We start from the raw sequence: 22,992 nt of genomic DNA on the forward strand, positions 1-22,992 counted from the left end.
ACACCCTGCGGCCAGCCCCGGGCACCTGCACTCAGAAGAATGAGCTGTAAGATCGCTTCATCTATTGTACATAATTTTTTATGATCTAAATGCCAGTATTATGGGAATATTATTCTTTATAGTTCCATTACTCAAGTGAGTGCTATGAGGCTTAATGCAATTTTTGGACCTTCTTTACATGCAGGCTTACATCAGGTTTAGCAAAATAGAGTACAAACATACTTTTTGTGAAAATAAGTCGTACTTTTGAAGAGGTCTACATCTCTGTCAAATTTCACTCACTGTCCAGAATTCTTCCATCCAAGACTCGAGTGAAAATTTTTCCCCAAAATTGAGTTATAGTGCTTGGAGGGTGAAGTAGGACAGGCAGCTCCGCAGGTGAGGCCCATGGAAACAGGGGAAGAAATGTCAGGAAGCATGTTCAGAATGCTCCTGCATGCTCTGATTAGGTGTTGAGCTAATGTGCGGTACCAGGAGTACTGAACACTGTGCAATCTGTGTTTCCTTCCAGGTGTCCATGGTGGATGCTATTCCAGGACTCATAAATACAATTAAAATGATTCAGAGTATCTCTCAATATTACAACACATCTGAGAAGATATCCTCACTGTTTGTGAAGGTCAGTGCTATAGCATCTGAAAGGAAATTTTCACAGTTTTGGGGGTTTTTTTTGTGTGTGTGTGTTTGTGCTTGAGTGACAGACAGAAAACACAAAGGGACCAAACAATTGAAAAGACAGCATTTTGGTCAATTTAATGCTGGTTTTTGGATGTATAAAGAATTGGAAAAAGTGATAAAACTACTTTAAATTTAGAACTTATTTTACTGTTTGTAATTTGGAGTTTTAATAATTTTTTCAGTCTTCTCAAAGATCAGGGCTAATCTCAATCCTGACATGAATAGATGGAGGAACGTTTTATTGTAATGAGTTTTGCCTGTGGTGAACTGTTTTTTGTAGAGCCAGTTATGTTAAATTTATATAGCCCTTAAACCTCCTTATGTTTGCATAAAGAAGGAAGTGAGTTGGAAGAACCAGCTATTTTTCAATGATCATAGACTTTCGGGCCCTCGATTTTACCTTTGCTTTCAGAAATATTGAAGTCTTATGACTTTGTAGTCCTCAATGTCATTTCAAGGTTAGTACGAGGTGTTTAGGTTTAAGGGGAGTGTAGTTACTCAACAGTATCTTGGTGGCGTAATGGTCTGGAGGCTTGATACTGCAAAGAGGATAATCTGTCTGTGTGGCTAGTATTTAGTATTGGTATTTTGCAGGCTTTAGATTGGTGGAGTCAGAGGTGTGGAATGAGACTAAAAGAAGAGCAGAATCTGTTTTGTCTTTAAAAGGTTTTTTTTTCACAAGGTTAAAACTGCTCTTAGGTAACCAATCAGATGATCACAGCATGTAAATCTTACATTACAAACAACAATACGGCCACCATATGGAATCAACCTCAGGAGAAAGTTATGGAAAAGCTACAAGCAGCCATTAGACTTAAACAGGTATGTGGAAAGAGCATGTGGAAAGCAGAATATAAGGAAAGATTTAGGAGGGTGTGATTAGGAAAACTTGATTTTATATGAGGAAGCAACGTGGTAAAGAAGGAAAAAGAAGCAACTGAAAAATACCCTTTGGAACTGGAGCATATATATCAGAGCTAACAGAATTTAGTCCAGTGTCCATTCATCTTCTAAACACAGGATTTCAATACCTAGCCTGACCTAACTATGCTCCCCATGTAAGAATTACTTGGATTTTCATGCCTGAGTTTCTCTAGAAAGTTCCTTCTCATGTGATGAGGAAGGATGAGTGATCACAACGAAGACAGAGGGAATTACTGAGCTGAATATATTCCAAAGATATGTGGACAAGCTATAACTTTAGAAAGGACAATATAGTGAACTGAGAAGAATTCAGCTGTTCAAGTTATGTAGGCTTGTTGGGAAGATAGCCTTTACTTTTTTCATATCTTCCATGATCATTTTGGGAACTCTTTTTTTTTTTTCTTTTTTCCCTTTAGAGCATAGGATAATTCAGCTTGGAAGGATCCCCAGCAGACATTGAATTCAACCTTCTGGTCAAAGCCAAAGCACGGGCAGCTATGAGGTCAAACTTGGTTGCCCAGTTCTTTATCCAGTGCTGTCTTGAAGTTCTCCAAGGGTGGAGAACCTTTCTGGGCAACCTCTTTCACTGCTTGACTATTATTAGGATGAAGTATTTTCTCTTTGCATCCGTCAGAACATATTCTGTTTCAATTTATGCCCGCTATCTCTTGGTCTCTGTCCATGGGTTACTCTGAGGAGCCTAGCTCTATCTTTTTGATAACCTCCCTGTAGGTATTGGAAGATTCATATTAGGTTTTCTCCATTATTACTTTTTGATTTCTTAATATGTGCTTGGAAGACTAGAACTTTATCCTAATATCTTCAGATGCAACAAACCTTACCTTGTTCAACCACAAATTAGTATGAATTTATATGACCTCTTGCCGTCAGCAGCAAGCAGTAAATTTGAATATTTCTGAAAAGATATAGTAAATTATTCAGTTGATGGATTAAAATACATTAAAATTAAGGATTAGGTTTTTGTTTGAGTCTTATGAGTACCAAAAGCTTTCAGAAAATCAATAGGTTAAAATTTGAATTGCTAACAACTTAGGAAACTTTGGCCTCTGTATTAACATCCCTAAGTGGGGTTATTCATACATATTGTGATTAAAAAATGATGAACATTGTCTTTTAAAGAGAACTATTCTTGAAAGAAAGCATTTCAAGTAAATCTGTTGACTACGTAATCTGACTTTGGGAAGAATTTAATTGCAGTGTGTTTGGAGTAAGGTTTGTGCCCAGCTGAGAAGGCAAAATGAAAACTGGAAGTGGCTGTGGAGCAGCATTCGAATTCAGAAGGGGTTTTGTTCTGAAAAGTGATTTTGGAAAATCTGAAACATTATTACTCAGTAAAACACTCAGCACACAATCATTATTTTCTCTGAAAACAAATTGGTACTGTTCTCTTGGATGTTCAGTAAACACATCAAGCCCTGCTATAGAATGAAGGGAACAGAATTTCACACTAGCTGAGGATGTAATGTACAAATACATGTGTGTAGTTCATTCATTTGATGGATTGTGTGATCTTGTTACAGTGTTGTTGGATTAGTTTTCAAAGACTAATTCTGTTACTGACATTATAGTGTTCATGATTGTTTACTGATGAAACTTGTATTTACTATCAAGTTAGGATAAAATCTGTCTGCATAAATTTGTTCTAGCTGATAACAGTGTCTTTTAGCATATGCTTGACATTCTTTTAATTCTTTGTTTTTAGAAGTATCAAAATTGCTTTCACAAGATGAAAGAGAAATTGGAACAAAATCCAACTGAAAGACAGTTTGATTTTAGTGAGATGTATATCTTTGGAAAATTTGAAACCTTTCATCGACGTCTGGTGAAGATAATAGATGTTTTCAATACTATGAAAACATACTCGGTTCTACAGGGGTCTAAGATAGAGGGGTTGGAAGGAATGATCACAAAGTATGAGGTACGCAGTACATTTTGGATATCCTACCAGTCTGGCTTGAACTTGAAACATAAACACTTTTCTAATTTTCATGATTATTTATCAAGAGAAAAGTTAACTCTCGAAGTTGTGCTAAAATTACTGTGTAATAGCGATATAAACATGTGATTGCTGGGGAAGCGAGCAGACAAGATGAAAAGGGGCAGGTGGACATGTGAAAGAGGTCTGTTAATGTTGATTGAAAAAGGCAGCAATACGAGGAGTCTTTGTGACAGGAGTAATTTGAACCACAGTTTTGTGTTACGATGAGGGCAAAAAGTGGGAAGTGCAGCATTTCTGCCATTACTGATATTTTACTAGCTATGACAGTGTACGGTGACCAAAACTGCAGACTGTCCTCATCTCTTTCCTGTTGTTCTAGAGGTACCTGATCAGTGCCTGCCACAGTGATTGATGCTGCGGTCAGATTTTCCTTGCAGCACGGGGTGTAACAAGCCCCAGTTCCATTTCTGTGCTGCATAGAGACAAATATAACTTTGATTTCTTAAAATAAGTGATTAAAAAAACCCCCAAACCAAAACAACTCCAAAAACTCGGACTCAGATTTGTTTTGTTTCATTAAGGAAACAGTAAGCTTAATTCCAGCAAAGAGATTATTAGATTTACTTAATATGTATGCTCTCGTTTTAGAGTACAATCATCAGCTTTGTGTTTTATGAGGGGAGAGTTAATTCACAGATGACTGTTTGTAGGGTGAGGGAGGAAGAGAATTGACTTAACTGGTTTGCTCTGGAAAGCTCTTTGAGTTTATTTTTTTCTTTTGTAACAGCAAAATCCCTTTGCTTCTTAGTATTACTATTCAGGTTTCTTTCCTGGTCCTTTTATTTAGTAGGAGCGAGACTTGGACAGCAAGGAGCTTTTCTAAGAATATAAACATGCTAAATCATGTTCTTTTTCTTCCTTTTTTCTGAGATTAAATTTCTTTTCTAGCAAGTAAATTCTTCCTACTGAGTCTGTGTTAACTTACCCTATTGTATATCTTTCTGAGTGCAGCATCGTAATTATGACACTTGTAAATAGTAAAATAAATTAGAAGTATTCAGTTTGTGGAGTTTGCATTATCTGTTGCAGCACTCAAGCCCAAAAGCAAGAGCTTTGTGTGAGACCTATGTACTGTGAAATTAATTTCATTTCGGGCGAGGAGATAAGGGGAAATGATATGACACAGAAGGTTCTGGATAGCATGCATATAAAGGCTAGAAAGTAATTGTACTTCTTTGACAAAATTGAGATACTGAAGTATTTGACATGGACCATAACTGTAGTTATGTGACTGATTATATGATTTAAAAAAAATTTATAATAGGACATCATTATGTTGCAGTTCTTTATGCTTTACCACTTAGTTGCTGTCTAGGATTTGCCTTTATTAGAGAAAAGATAGAATTTTTATTTACAGCAAAGCAATAAAACTGAAGCTCAATTGACTTAAAATAAAATGGTGGAAGTCTGTTGTGCTGAAAATACGTTGAGCTTCATAGCTGTACTGTGGTAAACTACTAGGATGTTGAACAGTCGTCCATCATTACAAATCCTGTAATAGTATGTCAGGGGATAAGGCTGGGTCAGCCACTAGACAAGTGTTGAATGCTCTTTGTTAATCCTTCTCCCTTCCCAAAGGGGAGGAGAGAGACCCAAGGATTGGAAAAAACTCCATGAAAACTAAACTTCTTTAATTAAAATAATAACAAGGAAACAATTAGAAAACCAATATTACCCCCATGGTGATTGCATCACCATCACCACTGATGCTGTGGGCAGACACTGGGGAAATCCCAGACTGGACTCAGCAGCAGGAGCTGTATTCTGGAACTGGATTCGGGAATGCACGGATTGGGATCAAAGGCAGAACGGACAGAGGCCTCCTCAGATGCCGGCCATTGAAGAAGAGAGCTTGAGCCTTGTGATCCCCCAGCTTTATACCCAATATGATGTCTATGAGATGGAACACCTTGTTGGTGTTCAGTTTAGGGTCACCTCCCCACACGTGTGGCCTGTAACTCACTGCACCCCCACCGTGGCACACACACAGGATTTAGCAGTCACCTTGGTCTGCACGGGAGCAAGTATAAGCCAGAGCCTTTCTGCATCCCAGTCCCTGGCAGTAACTGCAAACCTCAAGCGTTATCAGTTCTGGAAGTAGACAGTCTCTGCCAAAATATGCTGTTAACTTCAGAAAGTGCCGTCACTTAGAAAAGAATGAGCTGCAGAGTAAAATCACTGAACAGAATGAGTGCTGTTCTAACTCAAATCAGGACTCGGTGTGTACAGCTCAAGGGAGATGATGATGAAGATATCATTTCAGTAGACAGCAGCTATGTAAGAGAAGCTAGGAACAATAAATCCTGGGTTGGTGATGTCCTGCATCTTTCTATGACTTTTGAATAGTCTGCTTTTCTCTGGAATCAGTTATTTGAAGACATGGAAAATACTAATCTGAAAATATTTTTATATGTTGAACTTTGATAATTTTAAATAGAAATAATGATCCTCTGCATGAAAGAGTATTTAATGGGTAACAAATGTCTTTGGTAAAAAGCAAGGTTCTGAATTTTCTGTCAGTTCTAATTGTCTTAAACCAGAAGTAAATAATATTAATGAAATTCTTATGTCCATGGCACTGACTTGTTTCCTGCAAATATGTCATTTAAGTGGTTTGCTTGTATTGCTCAGGAAACACTGGTGACTAATGGCAGATGTAAAATATGAATGTGCACTGACTGTTGTATTAAATACTTTGTGTGGTAAGTCTTTTTGACAAGACAATTTTCTTTGGTGATAATTTTCTTTTTCTTTGAAACTGTTTAGAGCATTGTTGATGTCATGAAGAAAAGGCATTACAATTTCTTGGATCAACGGAAGACGGATTTTGACCAAGACTATGAAGAGTTTTGCAGAGAGATAAATGATATTCATGTAGGTTTTATGATTCAAATAAGAATAATTTATTGATGAATCCTCATTAAAAAAAATCTCTGAATTACCACCAAACAAATTATGCAAATCTCAAAGTTTGTATTCTGAAACTGAAAAATTATTCTAATGTATCTCCACTTGAAAGCTTACATTTATTATCTTACTTTCAGAGCAGTTTAATGGAATAGGCCAGAAAGGACCTTGAGGGCCTCCAAGAAAGAGATTTTCATTAATGTACTTTGTTGGAAGTTATGCTAGCAAGAATAATACAGAATGGATTATTTCACCAGGTGAATGGGAGTATAGCACAAATAAGTCAGAAAATTAACTTTCCCATAATTCTGAAATCACAAATTGGTAGCAGGAAAGCGTGTCTGTAGAAGAAATAAACCCCAAAGCTAAATGCTTGGCTCTCTTTGCCTGCTGAAGAGGTAAGAAGCATTCTTTGAGGGCTCTCAGCATAGTGGAACATTTGAGAGTACAAAAGCTTTTGTTGGTTGCACAGCTACAGAGAGAACTTGGAAAGAAAATGTCTTGAAAGTTGGTTGTATTTTGTTTAATTCTTGAGGGAAGGAAGGAAGGGAAAATTGATATTTATTGAGGTTAGTTTTTCATAAACAAATTATGTTCTAATACAGAGCATAATATATCCTGTGAAATAATACCTGGCATATTTGAAGTGTGTGCCTTACATAGTTCTCTGCTGTAGAATTATTTGTTCTCCTTCAGGAACAATTAAGGATTTTCATGGACATCAAGTTTGAAAATATTCTGAACACTGAAAGAGCACTGAGTATGTTGAAGAAACTTGAAAGGTACTATGTCTTATCAAGATTACTAGAGTTCTGCCAGGCCATGGAAATAACACTGTGATGGTGGAAGTGGAGGGGACCAGAGCAGGAGGCATCTCCTTAAATACAAACAAAAAACAGCTCAGCCTCCTTTTACTCAACTGTTTTGCTCTGTTAAGGGATGTTTTCTTAGCAGTGTGGATGAAAAAATATGAAACCGTATTTTTTTGTTTCAGAAAATGCAGATATAAGTGCACTTTGAACTTAATCTTGCAAAATTAACAGAAGTACAGAAATACTTTATGGCTGTTACTATCTTTGCCTTAACTTTGTCCTCGAACAATGACATTAATTGCTTACCGCAGTGCAGTTAGAGAGTAAAATGCTTGTATTTGGAAACAGTGAAATATGTCTTGATAAATTCACATTGTTGCAAAGCAGCCTCCGTCTTTATCGCATCAGTTTCCTGATCATATTCTGTTTAATGGAGTAGACTGCTAATGGCTGACTGGTTACAGTTAGCTGCCCAAAATTTTAGCTCAATGTTTGAAAACAGTGACAAAAAAGAAAATGTGTGGGCTTACTTGGAAACTTTTATCATCTGGTCTAAATCTTGGTTGCTTGGAATTAGGTTGTGGCAGCATTTGTTCAAGCTTTAATGAAAAGTCTGCTACTAAAATAGTTCTTCCCTAAAGAACGCAAGGGAATCTGAAACGACTGCGTTTTCCAGCAATGCATCGGAAGAATTTCTGAAGTATTGAAGGAATTTTTTAAATAATTATTATTTTTCTAAGCAGATTGCAAATTCCAAATCTTGGCATTGATGAAAAGTATCTGAAAATACTTCAAATCTATGGTCATGACATAGAAACAGTCTGTAAGATCTACACTAGGCAAAAGCAGGACCCTCCGCTGTCTCGTAATCTGCCTCCAATAGCTGGTAAGATCCTGTGGGCACGCCACCTGTTCCACAGAATCCAGGAGCCCATGGAGTCTTTCCAGCAGCACCCGGCCGTTCTGCAAACACCAGAGGGCAAGTGCATAATCCGCAACTACAACAAAGTAGCGAAAGTTCTTACGGAGTTTGAGGTGATCTACCACAGAGCATGGCTTCAGCAGGTAAACAAGCTGATTTTGATTAGGATTTTTCTTTAAAAAAAATGCAGAGGATTTTTTTTTTGTTGTTAGACTGATAACATCTAGCTTTACAGACCAGACTGGATTCCTGTTGCTTCAGGCCTCAGTGGAACACTGGGTTACAGCAATGTGAAGGACTCTGGTTAACAACAGTAGTCAGGTATGCTAAGCTATAGACTTGGGATGCCTCTTAAGCCAGGGATGGAATAAGTAATGGTACTTTCTAAGAAAGTATTTCTATTAATAAAGAGTGCCTGTAGCTGAGTTTAGGAGCAACTGAAATATCTTCATTATAACTAAGTAGTTTATAACGAAAAATGTATAATCAAGATTCAGGGGTAGCTTTAGCTGCTCCTCTGTCTCTGCCAAATCCTGCAGATGCTGGTGCAAGAAGATCATGTGTTGGGAGAGAAGTTTGTTCAGCTGCTTAGTTTAAGGTAAAAGCAGACAAAGATTTCCTCATGTCTGGACAATATAGATTTGGTTTTTGAGTGATAATCCCTGTGTCCGCTCCAAGTGACTGTACATGTACAAAAACATCCAGTCTCATCAATCAGAGCATCCTGTAGAATTAATATCATCTTCAATGAGCGTGTTTTGCATGTTGTGGGTTAACCCTTGTAGGCAGCTAAGCACCACACAACTGTTTGCTCAGTTCTCCTCACCCACCCCCAGTAAGAGGAAAGGAAAAGTAAAAGCAGAAAAACTTGTAAGTCAAGATAAGATGTTGTTTAATAAATGAAGGGGAGGTAGAACAACAGAGAAAGAAAACAGTGCTGCAGAGGCAATCACTCACCACCCTCCCATGGGTAGACCAATATCCAGCTGATTCCAGAGCAAAAGATGGCTAATCTCCTCAATCCCTGCCTCTCCCTTTTTATTGCCAAATGTGTTCTTATATGGCGTGGAATGTCCATGGTTACTTTGGTTTTGTTACCTTCTTTTTGTCCCTTGTTTTTGTCCCCTTCCAAACCCCTTGTGGGGCCCTCCCCCAATCTATTCACTGAAGAGGGCAGAATGAGAAACAGAGGTGGCTTTGATACTGTGCGAGCACTGTTCAGCAGTAGCCAAAACATTAGTCTGTTACGGGCATTGTTTTGATTTTTTGATTACAAATCTGGAACACGGCACCATACGAGCTGGTATGAAGAAAATAAGCTCCATCCCAGAGAGACCCAGTACAAGCTGTTCCATTTCCTATCAACCATTTGGTAAGGCAGAACACTTTGTGGTCTGAGTATTGCAATTAGCAATGCATCTACCTGTTGTTCTTGGAGCTTGGTCCCAAGTTTTGTACCATGTGAAATCCTCTGGTGTTGATAAACATCAATCTTCTAAAAGCTAATCTTACACCAGTCCTGAGACTTGAGGTTCCTGCTGTCTCTTGTTCAATTTGGGTATACTAACATTTCCTGACTTGCATTTGCCTTGAAGGTTTAAAGGATCATCAGATATGATTGTCTGATTCTCAGTGGCAGGGTTCGTGACAATTTGGTGTACTAAAACAGGAGAAGTAACTACAGTATTAGAGGTTGTATACTATGCTGTATTCAGACTGCTTTGGCTCTGGTGTTGGGTATGTGTTACTGATGATTAGTCTGCTGTTGACTGCCAGCTGGGAATCAATGAACCTGAAGAGCATTACCTCAACAGTTCTTTCATTATAGATCATGGTTTGGGTACATCAGATCTAAGTTTGGCACTATTGACCTCAGTATAATTGGTCCTCTCCTTTTATGGAAGAGGAATTGTGATGGTTCAGGAAGCCTTTGGCATTTGTTAGTGTTTCCATATTGGATTTGGTTTCTGAGTTCTGTGCATACCTGCATACCTGCATGGTTCCAAGTACGCTGATAATAGCTTTCACTGAATTGTACCTGCTGCTGATATCATGTCCTTGCCTGGGCAAGGATACATTCCCTGCCTCAGCTATAAAGACTAAGGAGGGATGTATGCTTCCTGTGGGGCTACATCTGTCTCCTTTGACTAGGTGATCTAGTGATAAGATTTTCTGACACACATCATGACTTGATGGAACCCTCAGGTACATTCTCCTTTCATCTTTGACAAAATGACTGTAACATCCAAGGCATCTCCCTTGAACTGGTCCCTTTCTTTGAGAGGTCCTAGTGATTGGTGATCTGATTCTGATCTGTGCTAGAAGTAAGCATCTGTTTTTTTCCTGTAACAGACTCAAATCACACTTGGCAGCCATATAAACTTGCTGAGCTTTCTCCCACCTTACACTCAGGTGGGAGCAAAGGGAGGTGGATTTGAACACAATTTCAAGTTTTTCCAAGGCATGTGTGCTCACTTCAAATACATGAAAACTATTCTGCTTTAACATCAGCGCACTTGTCTACCTCATACGGCAAAAAATGCTTCTTGAGGTAGCAAGAGTGCAGGCGGCTTTGGAGATGAGTATCATAGAACACAAGGTGGAGCTCCTGCTCTACTCCTGAGCAAATGGAAAAACGAAAGGGTGGCAAGTGCCCTGAGGGGAATACAAATGCAACAGAAATAGGGCTGTAGCTCCTACTACTTTTCGTTCTTCTGTACAGTGGAAACGGTTAAGCTTAGTGGTGCTTTCTGATACTCCGAATTTTTCCCCCCCGCCTTTTGCCTGTTTGTTACTGGATGGCTACCACCTTGTTTATCCATTTTTCTTTTTAATAGCATAGGATTTAAAGCCATTATTTTTTGTGCTATAGCCAATGATGTTCAACTTGGACATAATAAAATAATACAATACCAGGCAGTGTCAAAGTTACTATAATTCTATGGCAATGGAGATTTGTGCCTGCAATATTCTCCTAATTTCTGTTACCAATTTCTGTTACTTTAGTAATGAAAATTGCACAGAAAAACCCCATAAACGGGACAGGAAGAGATTGGTAGTGGGAATAATGAGTCTGAAATCCAAAGAAGCATGCAGTAAGATTTGCTGGTGAACTTTGCAGAAAAAAACCCAGCTCCTATTTAAGGCAGCTGTGCTGAGTGGCTTTGATTGACAAAATGTAATTAGATGATTTCTTGAAAACTGCTGTGTAAACCGTCATGATAATACATGATAACAGCTGTAGCAAGCAGTATAGTCAACTCTATTTTGGACATTGAAAGGAGGTCCAAAATTTCAGTGTGTGCTCCATAAAAGAAGAAAAAAAGAAAGAAATCAGTGGGTTATGAAACTATGGCTTAGAACCAAACTTCATCTCAACGTAATGTGATATATGAAATTTAAGAAGTGAATAAAGAACAATAAAATTATTCCAAAAAAGGACAAGAGGAAAATAGGAATAGCAGTAAAATTTTTAATGTAGGAAAAATATGCCTACCTAAGGCATGAATTTTTCCTAGTATCAGCCAAATTTTCCATGTGTGGTAGTCTTATAAATATTCTCCCTTGGAGAACAAATAGTATTCTAATATTCAAATAAGGCAGTTAAACCAATAGTATGAGAAAGCTTCCCTTTTAAGAATTAAGAAAAATAACCTATAATAAATATTAATTTTAGTTTTTTTTTAAAATTTGCCCAGAGGTAGGGTATAATTGGAGGTTGCATTAAGACTGGAGCATGGTGTATCCATTAGTTAAGCAAAAGGAGGAATAAGGATAAGGTTATTCAGAAGATATCCAAAGTAGTTATCCAAGAATAATTAAGCTCATCAAGAAGGTTGTGTGCAGCCTTCTTGCAGAATGTACAATAACTTTTAAGGAAATGAGAGTTCAGATTTAAGAGGATTGGAGAAAGTTTATGGCTCTTGCATTTGATGTTGGACTGTGGAATGCAGCTTATGATATCCAAGAACAAACAGAAAAATATGTCGTACAAAGAAGAGTTAATGTGATTGTTAAGCATTTGAGTGCATACAGATTGTTAGTAGAGTTTTGTTGTTGACTAATACTGTATCAATCTTTTTTTGTCAACAATATCTCATTTTAGTATCTGTCAAAGTTTTATATTAATGTCCAGAACAAAGTATTTTGTTGTACTGGCTTGTCTGATCAGGAATGATGACTTTGTTTCCTGCAGATCGAATTAACTAAGAGAGGACTTCAGGCATCTCTCTTGGTAAAAGCTCCAGAAACAGGAGAATTATATGTGAATTTTGACCCTCAAGTATTAACTTTAATCAGAGAAACAGATTGTATGGCTCACATGTGCCTTGAAGTCCCACCATTTGCAAGTATTATTCAACAGAAGAGAGATTCATATAAGAAGATTGTCAACAATTTGCACGTGAGTTTAGTTATTTAATATATGTGTAGTGTAGATATGGAAAAGAAAAAATAAGATAAATTATTATGCATTAAGAAAACATTGGCAAATCTATTTTTTTATCTTTATGACTGTCTTGAGACGCTTTTTGAAAGAAGTTTATGGCTTTGTATTTTCTGTGAAATTACTTCAAAGATAAATGGGTTCAGGGGATGCTCTGCAGAGCTTGGGAAATAAATGAGAATGGAGAGGAAAGGAGGTGTACAAGATGCCTCACTCTGTTGCCTAATTTCTAAATGATAAGCAATTATCTTTCATCCAATAATGGAGGCAATATTGGATACACGTTGTTTTGAGAGCATAGCTAGAAGTAACAGGTGGTATGTATGCCTTTAAAAAGTGTAAAGCATCCAACAAGTAGCAGCATATTTACTGCACCAGTGTTTTACACAGATGTCTGGAATAGTTTAAAAAAAGGAAGCTACAACTTCCCATTCTCTCACCTTTTAAATCCTTTGAATCATTTTTTTTGGCTGTGAACAGACAAGGTTCTCGATGACTCAAGACAAGGATTCAAAGATACATGTCCAGAAAACTGTAATTTCAAAGGGATATTTGATTCCAAAATGAGGGGAAAAAAGAGAAGTCATATTAAGTCATAAAAGTACTGCAAAGATTGTTTTTTGCAAAATGTGAAACTGGATCAGTGGATTAAAGGTGCCTTAGAAAAACTGAGCAACATATTAAAATTCTGGTAAAGCTGGTCTAATAAAATTGCTGGAAAGTTTACTTAGATCCATTTTCCTTGGGCCTTTTGTCTTCTAGAACAGCCATTTAGGGGCTGAAATTTGTAAAGCTTTTTCTGCATTGTGGCTTAGCCTGGCTGGGGAGCTAAGAATCACACAGCTGCCCATGTACTCCCCCCCAGCAGGATAGGTGGGAATCTGAGTGAAAAGAGAGAATATGTGCACTGGGGTAAAGACAAATTAATAGGGAAAGCAAAACCTGCCTGCATGAGCAAAGCAAAATAAGGAATTAATTAATTACGACATCCTATTGGCAGACTGGTGTCTGGCCATCTCTGGGAAAGCAGGGCTCCTTCACGGTTACTTGGGAAGATAAGACAGTACCTCTGAATGTTGCCCTTCCACTGTCTTCTCCCAGCTTTTATTTCTAAGCACAATGCCATAGGTATGGGATATCCCTTTGGTCAGTTGGGGTCAGCTGTCCCATCTGTGTTCCCTTCCAGCTCCTTGTACACTCCCAGCCTACTTCCTGGTGGGGCAGGGTGAGAAGCAGAAAAGGCCTCAGTGCTGTATGAGCACAGTTCAGCAACAGCCAAAACATCAGTGTGTATCAACACTGTTTTGGTCACAAATCTAAAACATGACAACCTATGAGCCATTATGAAAAGAATTAACTCCATCCCAACCAAAACCAATATGATCCACAAAGATGAAACTCCATGTGAAGTAGTACTTACATTATTATAAAGAGCAACAAAAAGGGAACTTCTGCCAAAAATACTCAAAACATTTCCCAAACAATTAATTATCATTTCTTAAGGACTTCAGTGATGTACATGCAGAGGAATTTTCTAGTTATGTGAAGATGTTCAAATCATGTATCTATTAACTAATGCTTTCATTCTCTGTTTATTTCAGATGATGCTGTCAGAGTATAAAAGAATCAAACTGAAAATACAACACCCCATTGAACAACTGATGGCTCCTTGGTTAGCAAATGTAGATGATGCTATTCAGCCAGGTCTAATGTTACTGACCTGGACATCCTTGAATATTGAGAAATATATTAATACAGTTCTTTACAAACTAGGTAAGTCGTTTGCCTCCTTCCATCAACTTCTGCTTGTTTGTTACTATATAAATGCAAGCTGTATTATTAAGGTTACTATCCTTTATATGGTATGCACTTAATTAACTTATACATGAAAGAAATCAGAATTTTCATCCGTACTTCATGAAGCCTCTGCTTCATAACATCACCTTATTTTTGTCTCCCATATTTGTCAAATTTTTACTAAGATGGGATGGCAGTTAGGATTAAACAAAGCATAAAGTAGTGTGCAAAAAGTCCTGTGTATTCTGACTGTAAAGAATGATAACTACTTTTAAAAAGAACTTGTAGTTTTTCAGACTAATCTTGCCTTTTGTTTCTATAATGTAAAAAGCAAGTTCGCAGGGAATAATATCTTGACTGAGGTGGCACTGTCACTACTCAATAGCTTTTCATATTAACCTTTATCTTAACATCAGCCTCTTTTAAACTAATACACACACATCTTGAGCAACAGCTTTAGAAAACAGATGAGCTCGTAGTCTTTTCAGAAGATTATCACAAGATTGCACTGAGATGTGTATTGTTTTGGAAGATTCTAAGTTCCTTTTGCTTCAGCTTAATTACTACATCAAACAGATTTTGGATTTTTTAAAAATTATGTAAGTAGTTATAGTGGGAATTTTCTCTAGCTGAAACAGCAAAATGAAATGCATTTTGGGTGCTAACCGGACGTTATACTCAATTTAATTTTGATTAATACAAGTAGTTTGAGTCTGGAACAGGCACTTGTTGCTTTTTCAATTTCATCATTAAAAGCAAATTGGTATTAGACTGTGAAAATTCTAGTGATTGTTTTCTGATAACTATTACTTGCCTTCTAACATTTTTTTGAAGAGTAGACATGTTGAAAGTTTCTGTTGCTAGTAGGTTCTCCTAGTGGTAGAATAAAATTAATTAATACATACTAGTAAAATTAAGTTGACAGAGTGGGGAATAACAAAACCTTCCTTAAGGCCTTGTGAGCTCCAAGCTATAGGAGAAAGAGAAGTATTCTTGGACCTCAATTCAATTTTAATATCTTTGTGTTTGAAATGCTTATAATTTAAGTTAATCTTACATGTATTTGTAATATTTTTCTTTATTACCTTTTAGGATATGGATAGCATATTTAAGATAAGCATATATTATGAAAAATATGAAATATGATTTTAGTGGTGAACCTTGCCATAAAAGTTTAGAAGTTTGCAGTAAGCTGGTTATGAGTAGAAGTCATATAAAATGGAATATGATACTTTGCTGAAGCAAATTTAAGCAGGACTCTGCAAAGATATTGTTTTAAAGTTGTCTTGAATCTTCTGTTTGCTTCAAAAGGTGGGCTGGAGTTGCTGCTTGATCGAGTGAATGACTTGGTTGAATTTCGTATTGACGCTGTCCTTCGAGAGATGAATAGAGTGCCGCTCTGTAAGTTGCCGGAAGATGAACCGCTGAGCTGTGAGGAGTTTCTCCAGAAGACTAAGGTTATTAGATAATGTTTCATAAAGAAGAGTTCAGTGAATTTGAATTAAGGTATTTTCCCTTTTTTATGAGCTAAAAACAGTGCAGCATTAGTGAAGCATTCATGGGAAACTGAAGAAAGGAAATCCCCACTTGCTTGGCTGGAACCTTGAAAAGGAACAAAAAGATCAAATGCAAAGAGGTCTCAAGCTGAGGTGTTCTTTTCTGAGCTTATCAGTGTCAAGCCTACTACTGTGTATTTCTTTTATGCTTTCATATCACTTAACGTTTTTCCTCTGTGATGGCATCTTTTGTCATTAGTGCTTGTTAGTGCCTTTAAATAAGGGAATTGCCCATCTGATGCCTGTGAGTAGCCCAGTGAGAAGCACATTTCGTTGCCTGAGAGAGCAAATACTATGAAAATAATTGTGTACTGAGTATCTGTTAATCTCAAGCTCTCTTGGGTTGGTAATGAGATGTGCGAAATAAGTGCCTGGGTGAAGGTATTCTGGGAAGAGCCCCTTCCTTCACCCAATCAGAATGCTTTTATGTTGAGGAGGATTAACTGTAAACGTGTAAGTTGTTAGTCAGTTAGAAAGCTGATTAAGCTAATAATAAAATTGAATGGCAGAATGCTTTTTATGAAGCAGTAATGAGATATTCTGGCATTTTAAGATGTGATGTCTAACTTGTGTTTTCTCCTGAAGTAAAGTTTAGTTTGGAAAATATTGTAAAAGATTGTGTTGATGATCATCCCTAGCCTCTTGCAGCAAGAAGTACTACAAATTTTGTTTCTCTAGTGTACTTTTCAGCCTTTCCTCTTTTGTCTCTTGTAACAGCTCACCTTGTTGTTAAATACAAATTAATATTTTGTGGAATGAATGGTATTTTGTAAGCCTCACAATCCATAGTCATTTTTTGTTGATCCTGCTGCTGCTTTCCTCATAGGGCTGATAATTAAAACATATATCCGCTAAAGTAAAAATATTGTGAGAGTGAGCACAAAAAACTTCTCAGCATTGTGTGATAGTTGATATTGCTTAATGCTGATCTTCTGCAAGAAAACTTGAACTGCTACATAGCAATTACAAAATGACTAGCTAATCAATTTGAGTTGGCAGAGTAAGTTACTCCAGGAAGTTATGAACCCAAATTATGTGTATGATGAAAACAGTAACAGCATTAGTAAACTTATTGTAGTTTTTGATTAAAAGGGACTAGAAGTAACTTTACATTTCTGCAGAAATTGCTGCAACAAAAATAGTTATGCTGTGATATTACAGATCAGATCTGGCTTCTCTTAACTAGACTGAATCATTGGGAAGATCAAAGATTGTATCTTAAAAGTTGGAAATTACTGAATCTTGCTAATAGCTGATTCTTTTCCAATTACTGATTTCTAATTAAATGGAGGTAGCCAGGTTTGATTAAACTTACAGAAATAGGAGCTAACAGAAGAAAAAATTAAAAGGGAATCATAATGCAAAAGTATAGTTGGCTAAAGCAATACTTGGTCAGTTTAATCACAAGCACTAAAGAAAAAATATGCAATACTTTAATATGTTTTTTAATATTTATATATATAATTCTTTCATTTCTTCTCCCCCTAGTTAATAGTTTTCTTGTTATTCTAACCATAAATACAGCTTTTAAAAAAATCTCCTATCTAGCTATAAATGGGAAATATGATTGGCTAATACTCCTTATGGCACAGCCAAGTAGTGTAAAATGGAAATGATTAAAAGAGAGGTTAAATCTTCCTTGTCTGCACTGGAGAGTTAACAAAATTAAGAAGCGCTTGCTTTTGGGAGCCCTTTAATGGAACTAGGCTTTATAAACATTGATTCATGATGTTGATTGTGGATATAGGAAACAAGCCACAGCAATTTTGAAAGATATTTATGATGTCTTTAGCACAGCAAAGGATCTAACACTAAAGTTTGGAACAAACCAGTTTAAAAATAATGTTGTGTATTGATCTTGTTTTTCACAAATCTGAGTCCTTGACATTTATGTTAATAAAAGCTGCCATGACTGCGAAATAGAGATGAAAATCAGGAAGATAAGAATGTATGTTTGTTTCAATTTGATAACAGGAGCTCTGTATAAAAGGTTCTCGGAATTTACATTTGAAAAGCTCACTGGTGGAAGATGCGGTTAATGAACTGATTAACATGTTACTTGACACTGAGGTACAGGTCAGAAAAGAAGGTAAGTCAGTTTCACCAATACCCACTGGTGAAATAAGGAATAAAAATACAGGTAGGAAAATTGTATTTTTGCTCTGTGCCTAGGTTTCTTTTGCATGTTGATAGTATGTGTTGAGTGATATTGTAGCTTAGCTGACTGAAGTATTAATCAGTATGTAATGTATAAAGACATTTGTTTGAATTTGCCTGGATAATGGATCATCGAACAGTCTTCCATCACCTGCAGATAGGTCAATACTATCAGTCTAACTTGCATGTTGAATAGATAATGAATAGAAGCAGCTACTTCCAGGCCTTGGTTAATTGCTGGACTTCCTAGAGAAAGAATATAAGAAATAATATCTAAATTTTGATGATAATCGTGCCAGTTTGTACTCAGTAGAGAAGGTGGATAGGAGTAAAAGGAGTGTTAGATTGAGGTACAGGTTGTAAATGGGTATAAACTGCATGTCTGTAAAATATAGCTGACTTCAGACACCTGTGGAGGTATTGCTTTATTGTGTTTTCCAGTTCCTTAAGTCAATTTAACTAACTAGATTTATGGTGTTTTAGCAACTGAAGAGGAAAGAAGATCAAAAAGCTTCACTTCCTCCCACAATTCCAGTGAGATGTGGGGTGGACTGTCTCCTCCAGCAAAGAGGAAGAGAATGGATTTAGAAATGCTAGAGGAAGAAGCCAATGAACTACTTTCCTACTTCAATCATTGTAATATTGATGCCCTTCTGAAAGTCATTCGTAACTCTCTGGAGACCATACGCAAGCGCATCCATACGTCTTCCATGATCAACTTTTTAGGTGGCCATGTTGTAGTACTTTACTTTCTTAGCCTATGAAAAGAGATATATGTAAAAAACTGTGAAAAAGAATCATATACGTAAGAGAGGGGAAAACAAAGGGAGTTTGAATAAGCTGTCTTGTTGAATTATAACTGGTATATTTCCAAATTCTTTTTCCTGTGACAGTAGGAATGTGTCATTGTGATGATGTTTCTCAGCAGAACTATACTGTTCTGAAGCCAGATACTATATTTGGAGCAGAACTTGATAAGCAGTTACCTGTTTGACCTTGGCTCTTACATAAAACTGTATATTAAAAAAACAATGGAGGAAGAGCTGTGTGCTCTCTCACCGATTACCTTCACATCTTTCTATACATAATGATGGAACAGTCTTTTGAAGTGTTTTCTTGTTACATACTTTTTAGAAAAAAATAAAGGCATTTGTATTTGATCTTTATAGCATATAAGGCAAGCAATATTATGAGATTCTAAGTTTTTGTGCCAAATTTAACATGCTGTCTGGGAGTACAAGCCAGACAAAATTTTCTGCAGAGTTTAGTTGCGCAGAACAACTTGAAGAGGAGCTTCATGGAAATAGCATTGCATTTAGTTTTCAGTTGAGTTACCATAGACTTTACATCTTGTAAAGTACTCAATCTCTTTTTTTCTTAGGAAATTATGCTTACTACTCAACACGATATTTATATTGGTTCATATCATTACAATGCCTAGTTTGAGGTCTTGAAAATAATGTGAACAATCTCTTTTTTGTTTCTCATTTAGAAAATCACAATGGTTCTAAGCACCAAAAAAGTGCTCATCCGATAATTAAGACTAATATTACTCTATCTATCCCTAATATTGTCATGACACCCTCTTTGGATGAGGCACAGCAGACGCTTAATAAATCTGTAGATTGTATTGTGAAAGTAATGAAAGGAGTTGGACAGTGGAGTAAGGAGAGAATATCCAAGGTTTGTGTCTTTAACATCCTTACTTAAAGCTAATGTTTCAAAACTGCGGTAAATAGAAAATGAAATTTTATTTTTTCTATAGAAGAAAATGTTAGAGAGAAAAGCATCTGTGTGGCGTTGTGAGAGCGGAGACAGCGATTCTGATGATGGAGTGAAAGAGATTGGCAAGAAAAACATCTATGGTAATGATAAACTCTGACATCACTCAATGTGAATGTTAGGTAAATGTGATTTATACAGAATATGTTAAAGAATATTTATTACAAAGTGCATCAAAACCAGTAGAATGAAAACTCCATACACTAGTAAACCACCTTAAGTGAAGTCTGCAGGATAAATCTTGGGGAGAGATGAGAGAAAAGGAAAGATTAGATTTGAAAGATTGGAGTGGAACTTGTTCCAAATTTGACAGAGTGCATAGATGAAGTAAGTTTCTTAAAATGGACTTGTTTATTAATCTGTGGCAATTATATTTGCCACCTAGACTCCCAGTTGCCTGTTTGATTGATAAGAACATTTAACTTTAAAATCCTTTAGTTTTTGTCTGTAGGATTTTGCTTGGCCTAAACAATGTCTATCCTAAACCTGCTTTTGTATTTGAATCTACTTTTATAGATAGTGTGTCAGATGCAGCATCACTCAGTTCATCTGATCCAGTGCCAAGCCAGAACTACTTCAAGAATGTTTCAGAGAACAAAGAAATTATTAAATTAGTGTCTTTACTCAGCACTGCTATTAATTCTACAAAAAGGGTAAGACAATTAAAATGTTAGTTTAATATCACTATCCAAGGGATATTAACACATTTATTTCAATATCCTTGGAAAATAAGGGTAGGTATTTAAAGCAATGATTAAATGAATGAAAAGTCTAGTATGGTCAATGGAAAACATGCGGCTGGAAATTTTCAAATATGCTTTGAAAGTAACATGAGTTAAGTATACTCTGTTCAAAAATTTATGAGGTTTTGAATATTATATAAAGTAAAACTTAGATCTGATTAAACTGATCTTCAGTTGGTAAAACTTCATAAAAAACTCTAGGTGTAGTTGAGTTGTGTGTATTTAATACAGAACTGGTAGTAATTGTACTGGTGTGTTAAATACAGTTTTATTCATGTAGAAATGCTAATGAAGGCAGCACGACTTCTGGTCTATTTTGAAGAGCTTATAAAGGCTCTTGGAAGAAAACCGGTTGTCAGCTTGGCACTTAAAGTGCTGTATAGGATTTGCCACTGGAGGTTAAAAGATAGCATAAGGGATATGCATAATTTCTTTGTCTTTTTCTTATTCTATGCAGTCTGTAGTAAACTGTAGGTATTGAACTCATATTTCTTTGGGGAGCTCGGCATCAGTTTCTCTTCGGGTTAATTCAGCCATTACAATGGAGCCTTGCCAGGTGGAAATTTTTGACTCAAAGCCTTGTAAGTTCAGTTTTACTAAAGCATAAGTTCCATAAAGCATAAGCCAAATGACATAGAGGCTTGTGCTGAAGAGTAAGGTGCAGTTGATAATGGTGGATGGTTATCTTGATATTTTTATACTCAGTATTTTGTAATTGGAAACTTTCAGCATTTAGCCAATTTTAAATGCCTGCAAGCACTGTGTTTATCGTAAGTCATGATGTTGATTATCTCGTGTAGCAGTGACCTCTCATTTACTTTTTTTATTAGCTGAGGTGTTGACTTAACTTTGACATTTTCTCAAGCTCCTGAGAAACAGAAAAATAATTTTGTTGCACACTCCATAAATGATATTCAAATTAAAGATACCTGAATTTACTGTAGAATTTAATGTTGACTTGACCAACAGCATAGACTTAAAAAAAAATATTTGTCTTACAACTTTGTTATTCAAGAATGAATTGAGTTACTGCTGTACATGTTTTTTGGGCCCTGGAGCTTAGGTTTCAGTTGCTAGTTCAGTCAGTGGTAGGGAAGAACTACTATACTGTATCCTCGTCTTAAAGGAGTATTTTACTTCCCACTGATTCCTAGGATTTTATTGACTGAAGAATCACTTCACTGGAAAATACTGTAACTGATTTGACAAATTGAATGTGATTAGCATAAAGTTCCTGGCAAAGCTTTTGAATGCTAATGAAACTTTCTTTAGCATAAATTTACCAGCAGCCTTCTGTTTAGTGAGGTGATGCAATCTGTTCCTCTATGGAATTCTTAATGTGTTTGAACAAGCAGATGCTAAGAAATTCTATGTATGGTATAGATATAATGCCAAAAATCTATCCTTGAACTTCTAATGTGTTTCAGGAAGTTCTTACAGCTTTGGAGAGTTTTAGTTGTTACCACCATATATGGCAGAGGGACAAGGAGGAAACCATTGATAAATTAGTGATGGGAAACCCATTACTCTCTGAATTTGAATCTGAAATTCTGCATTTCCAAGACTTGGAGCTGAAAATCAATTCTGAGCCTGAATACATCTGCGTGGGAGCAGTTGCACTGTACACTGGTACAGTTCAGCTTTCTACTTCTCTGTAGAGACAGACGCTTTTTGAGTCCAGTAAAAAGGAGAGATGGTGCTTGGTTTTGGATGGGTGAACTAGGTTAATGATGGAAAGGAGAAAGAGAAAATGGCTGTTTTTTGTTTTGGCTATAAATGCGTGCAAACAAAAACCTAATGCAAGGATATCTGTGAGGCTCAACTGGAGCTTCTTCCACCACCTGGATACTTCTGTTCACTTGCGGGATGGATGGTAGATGTTTGCCTGTCCTTCTGTTACTGGCCTCCATAGGCACGCATTTTATGGGAGTAAGATGATAATGTCTGTGTTTGCTTTTCTTCTTGCCTGGCTGCATGTAACAAGACAGCTGAAAAACCTATATAACAGAGTTAATTAAGTGAAATGTGCATGTTGTTGCTGATTCTCGTTTTTGCCATGAAAGCCTCAAGTTTTTACTTTTTATGTAGCTCAGGTTCTGCATCACCTAACTAATTTTTGCATAAACTTTTTACCACTGGTATATCAGAAAGGACAGTTGGGAATGAGGACGACTGTAAGAAATGTGTGCAACTGATTTTACAGTGGATGTCAAATCTGAGGAAGAATAATGTTTTCTTCATTAGGAAAGA

At 36.6% G+C, this 22,992-nt stretch overlaps 1 protein-coding gene across 1 annotated transcript in view; it reads left to right on the top strand.

The window, feature by feature from the left end:
- Positions 1-511: 511 nt before the first annotated feature.
- Positions 512-22,992, top strand: part of LOC104497730 (dynein heavy chain 5, axonemal-like) — a gene marked incomplete at both ends in the record, with an annotated part of 66,684 nt that continues 44,203 nt past the window's right edge. The window contains 15 exons of the mRNA XM_010141014.1: positions 512-619; positions 1,378-1,500; positions 3,326-3,541; positions 6,389-6,496; positions 7,226-7,311; positions 8,085-8,406; positions 12,459-12,665; positions 14,309-14,480; positions 15,816-15,961; positions 18,035-18,200; positions 18,701-18,943; positions 19,710-19,900; positions 19,983-20,064; positions 20,516-20,652; positions 22,170-22,371. Coding sequence (XP_010139316.1) covers positions 512-619; positions 1,378-1,500; positions 3,326-3,541; positions 6,389-6,496; positions 7,226-7,311; positions 8,085-8,406; positions 12,459-12,665; positions 14,309-14,480; positions 15,816-15,961; positions 18,035-18,200; positions 18,701-18,943; positions 19,710-19,900; positions 19,983-20,064; positions 20,516-20,652; positions 22,170-22,371 — 2,509 coding nt within the window. The remainder of the gene's footprint in view (positions 620-1,377; positions 1,501-3,325; positions 3,542-6,388; positions 6,497-7,225; positions 7,312-8,084; positions 8,407-12,458; positions 12,666-14,308; positions 14,481-15,815; positions 15,962-18,034; positions 18,201-18,700; positions 18,944-19,709; positions 19,901-19,982; positions 20,065-20,515; positions 20,653-22,169; positions 22,372-22,992) is intronic.

Source organism: Buceros rhinoceros, unplaced genomic scaffold, assembly GCF_000710305.1.
Source record: "Buceros rhinoceros silvestris isolate BGI_N320 unplaced genomic scaffold, ASM71030v1 scaffold10228, whole genome shotgun sequence".
NCBI classification, from domain to species: domain Eukaryota; kingdom Metazoa; phylum Chordata; class Aves; order Bucerotiformes; family Bucerotidae; genus Buceros; species Buceros rhinoceros.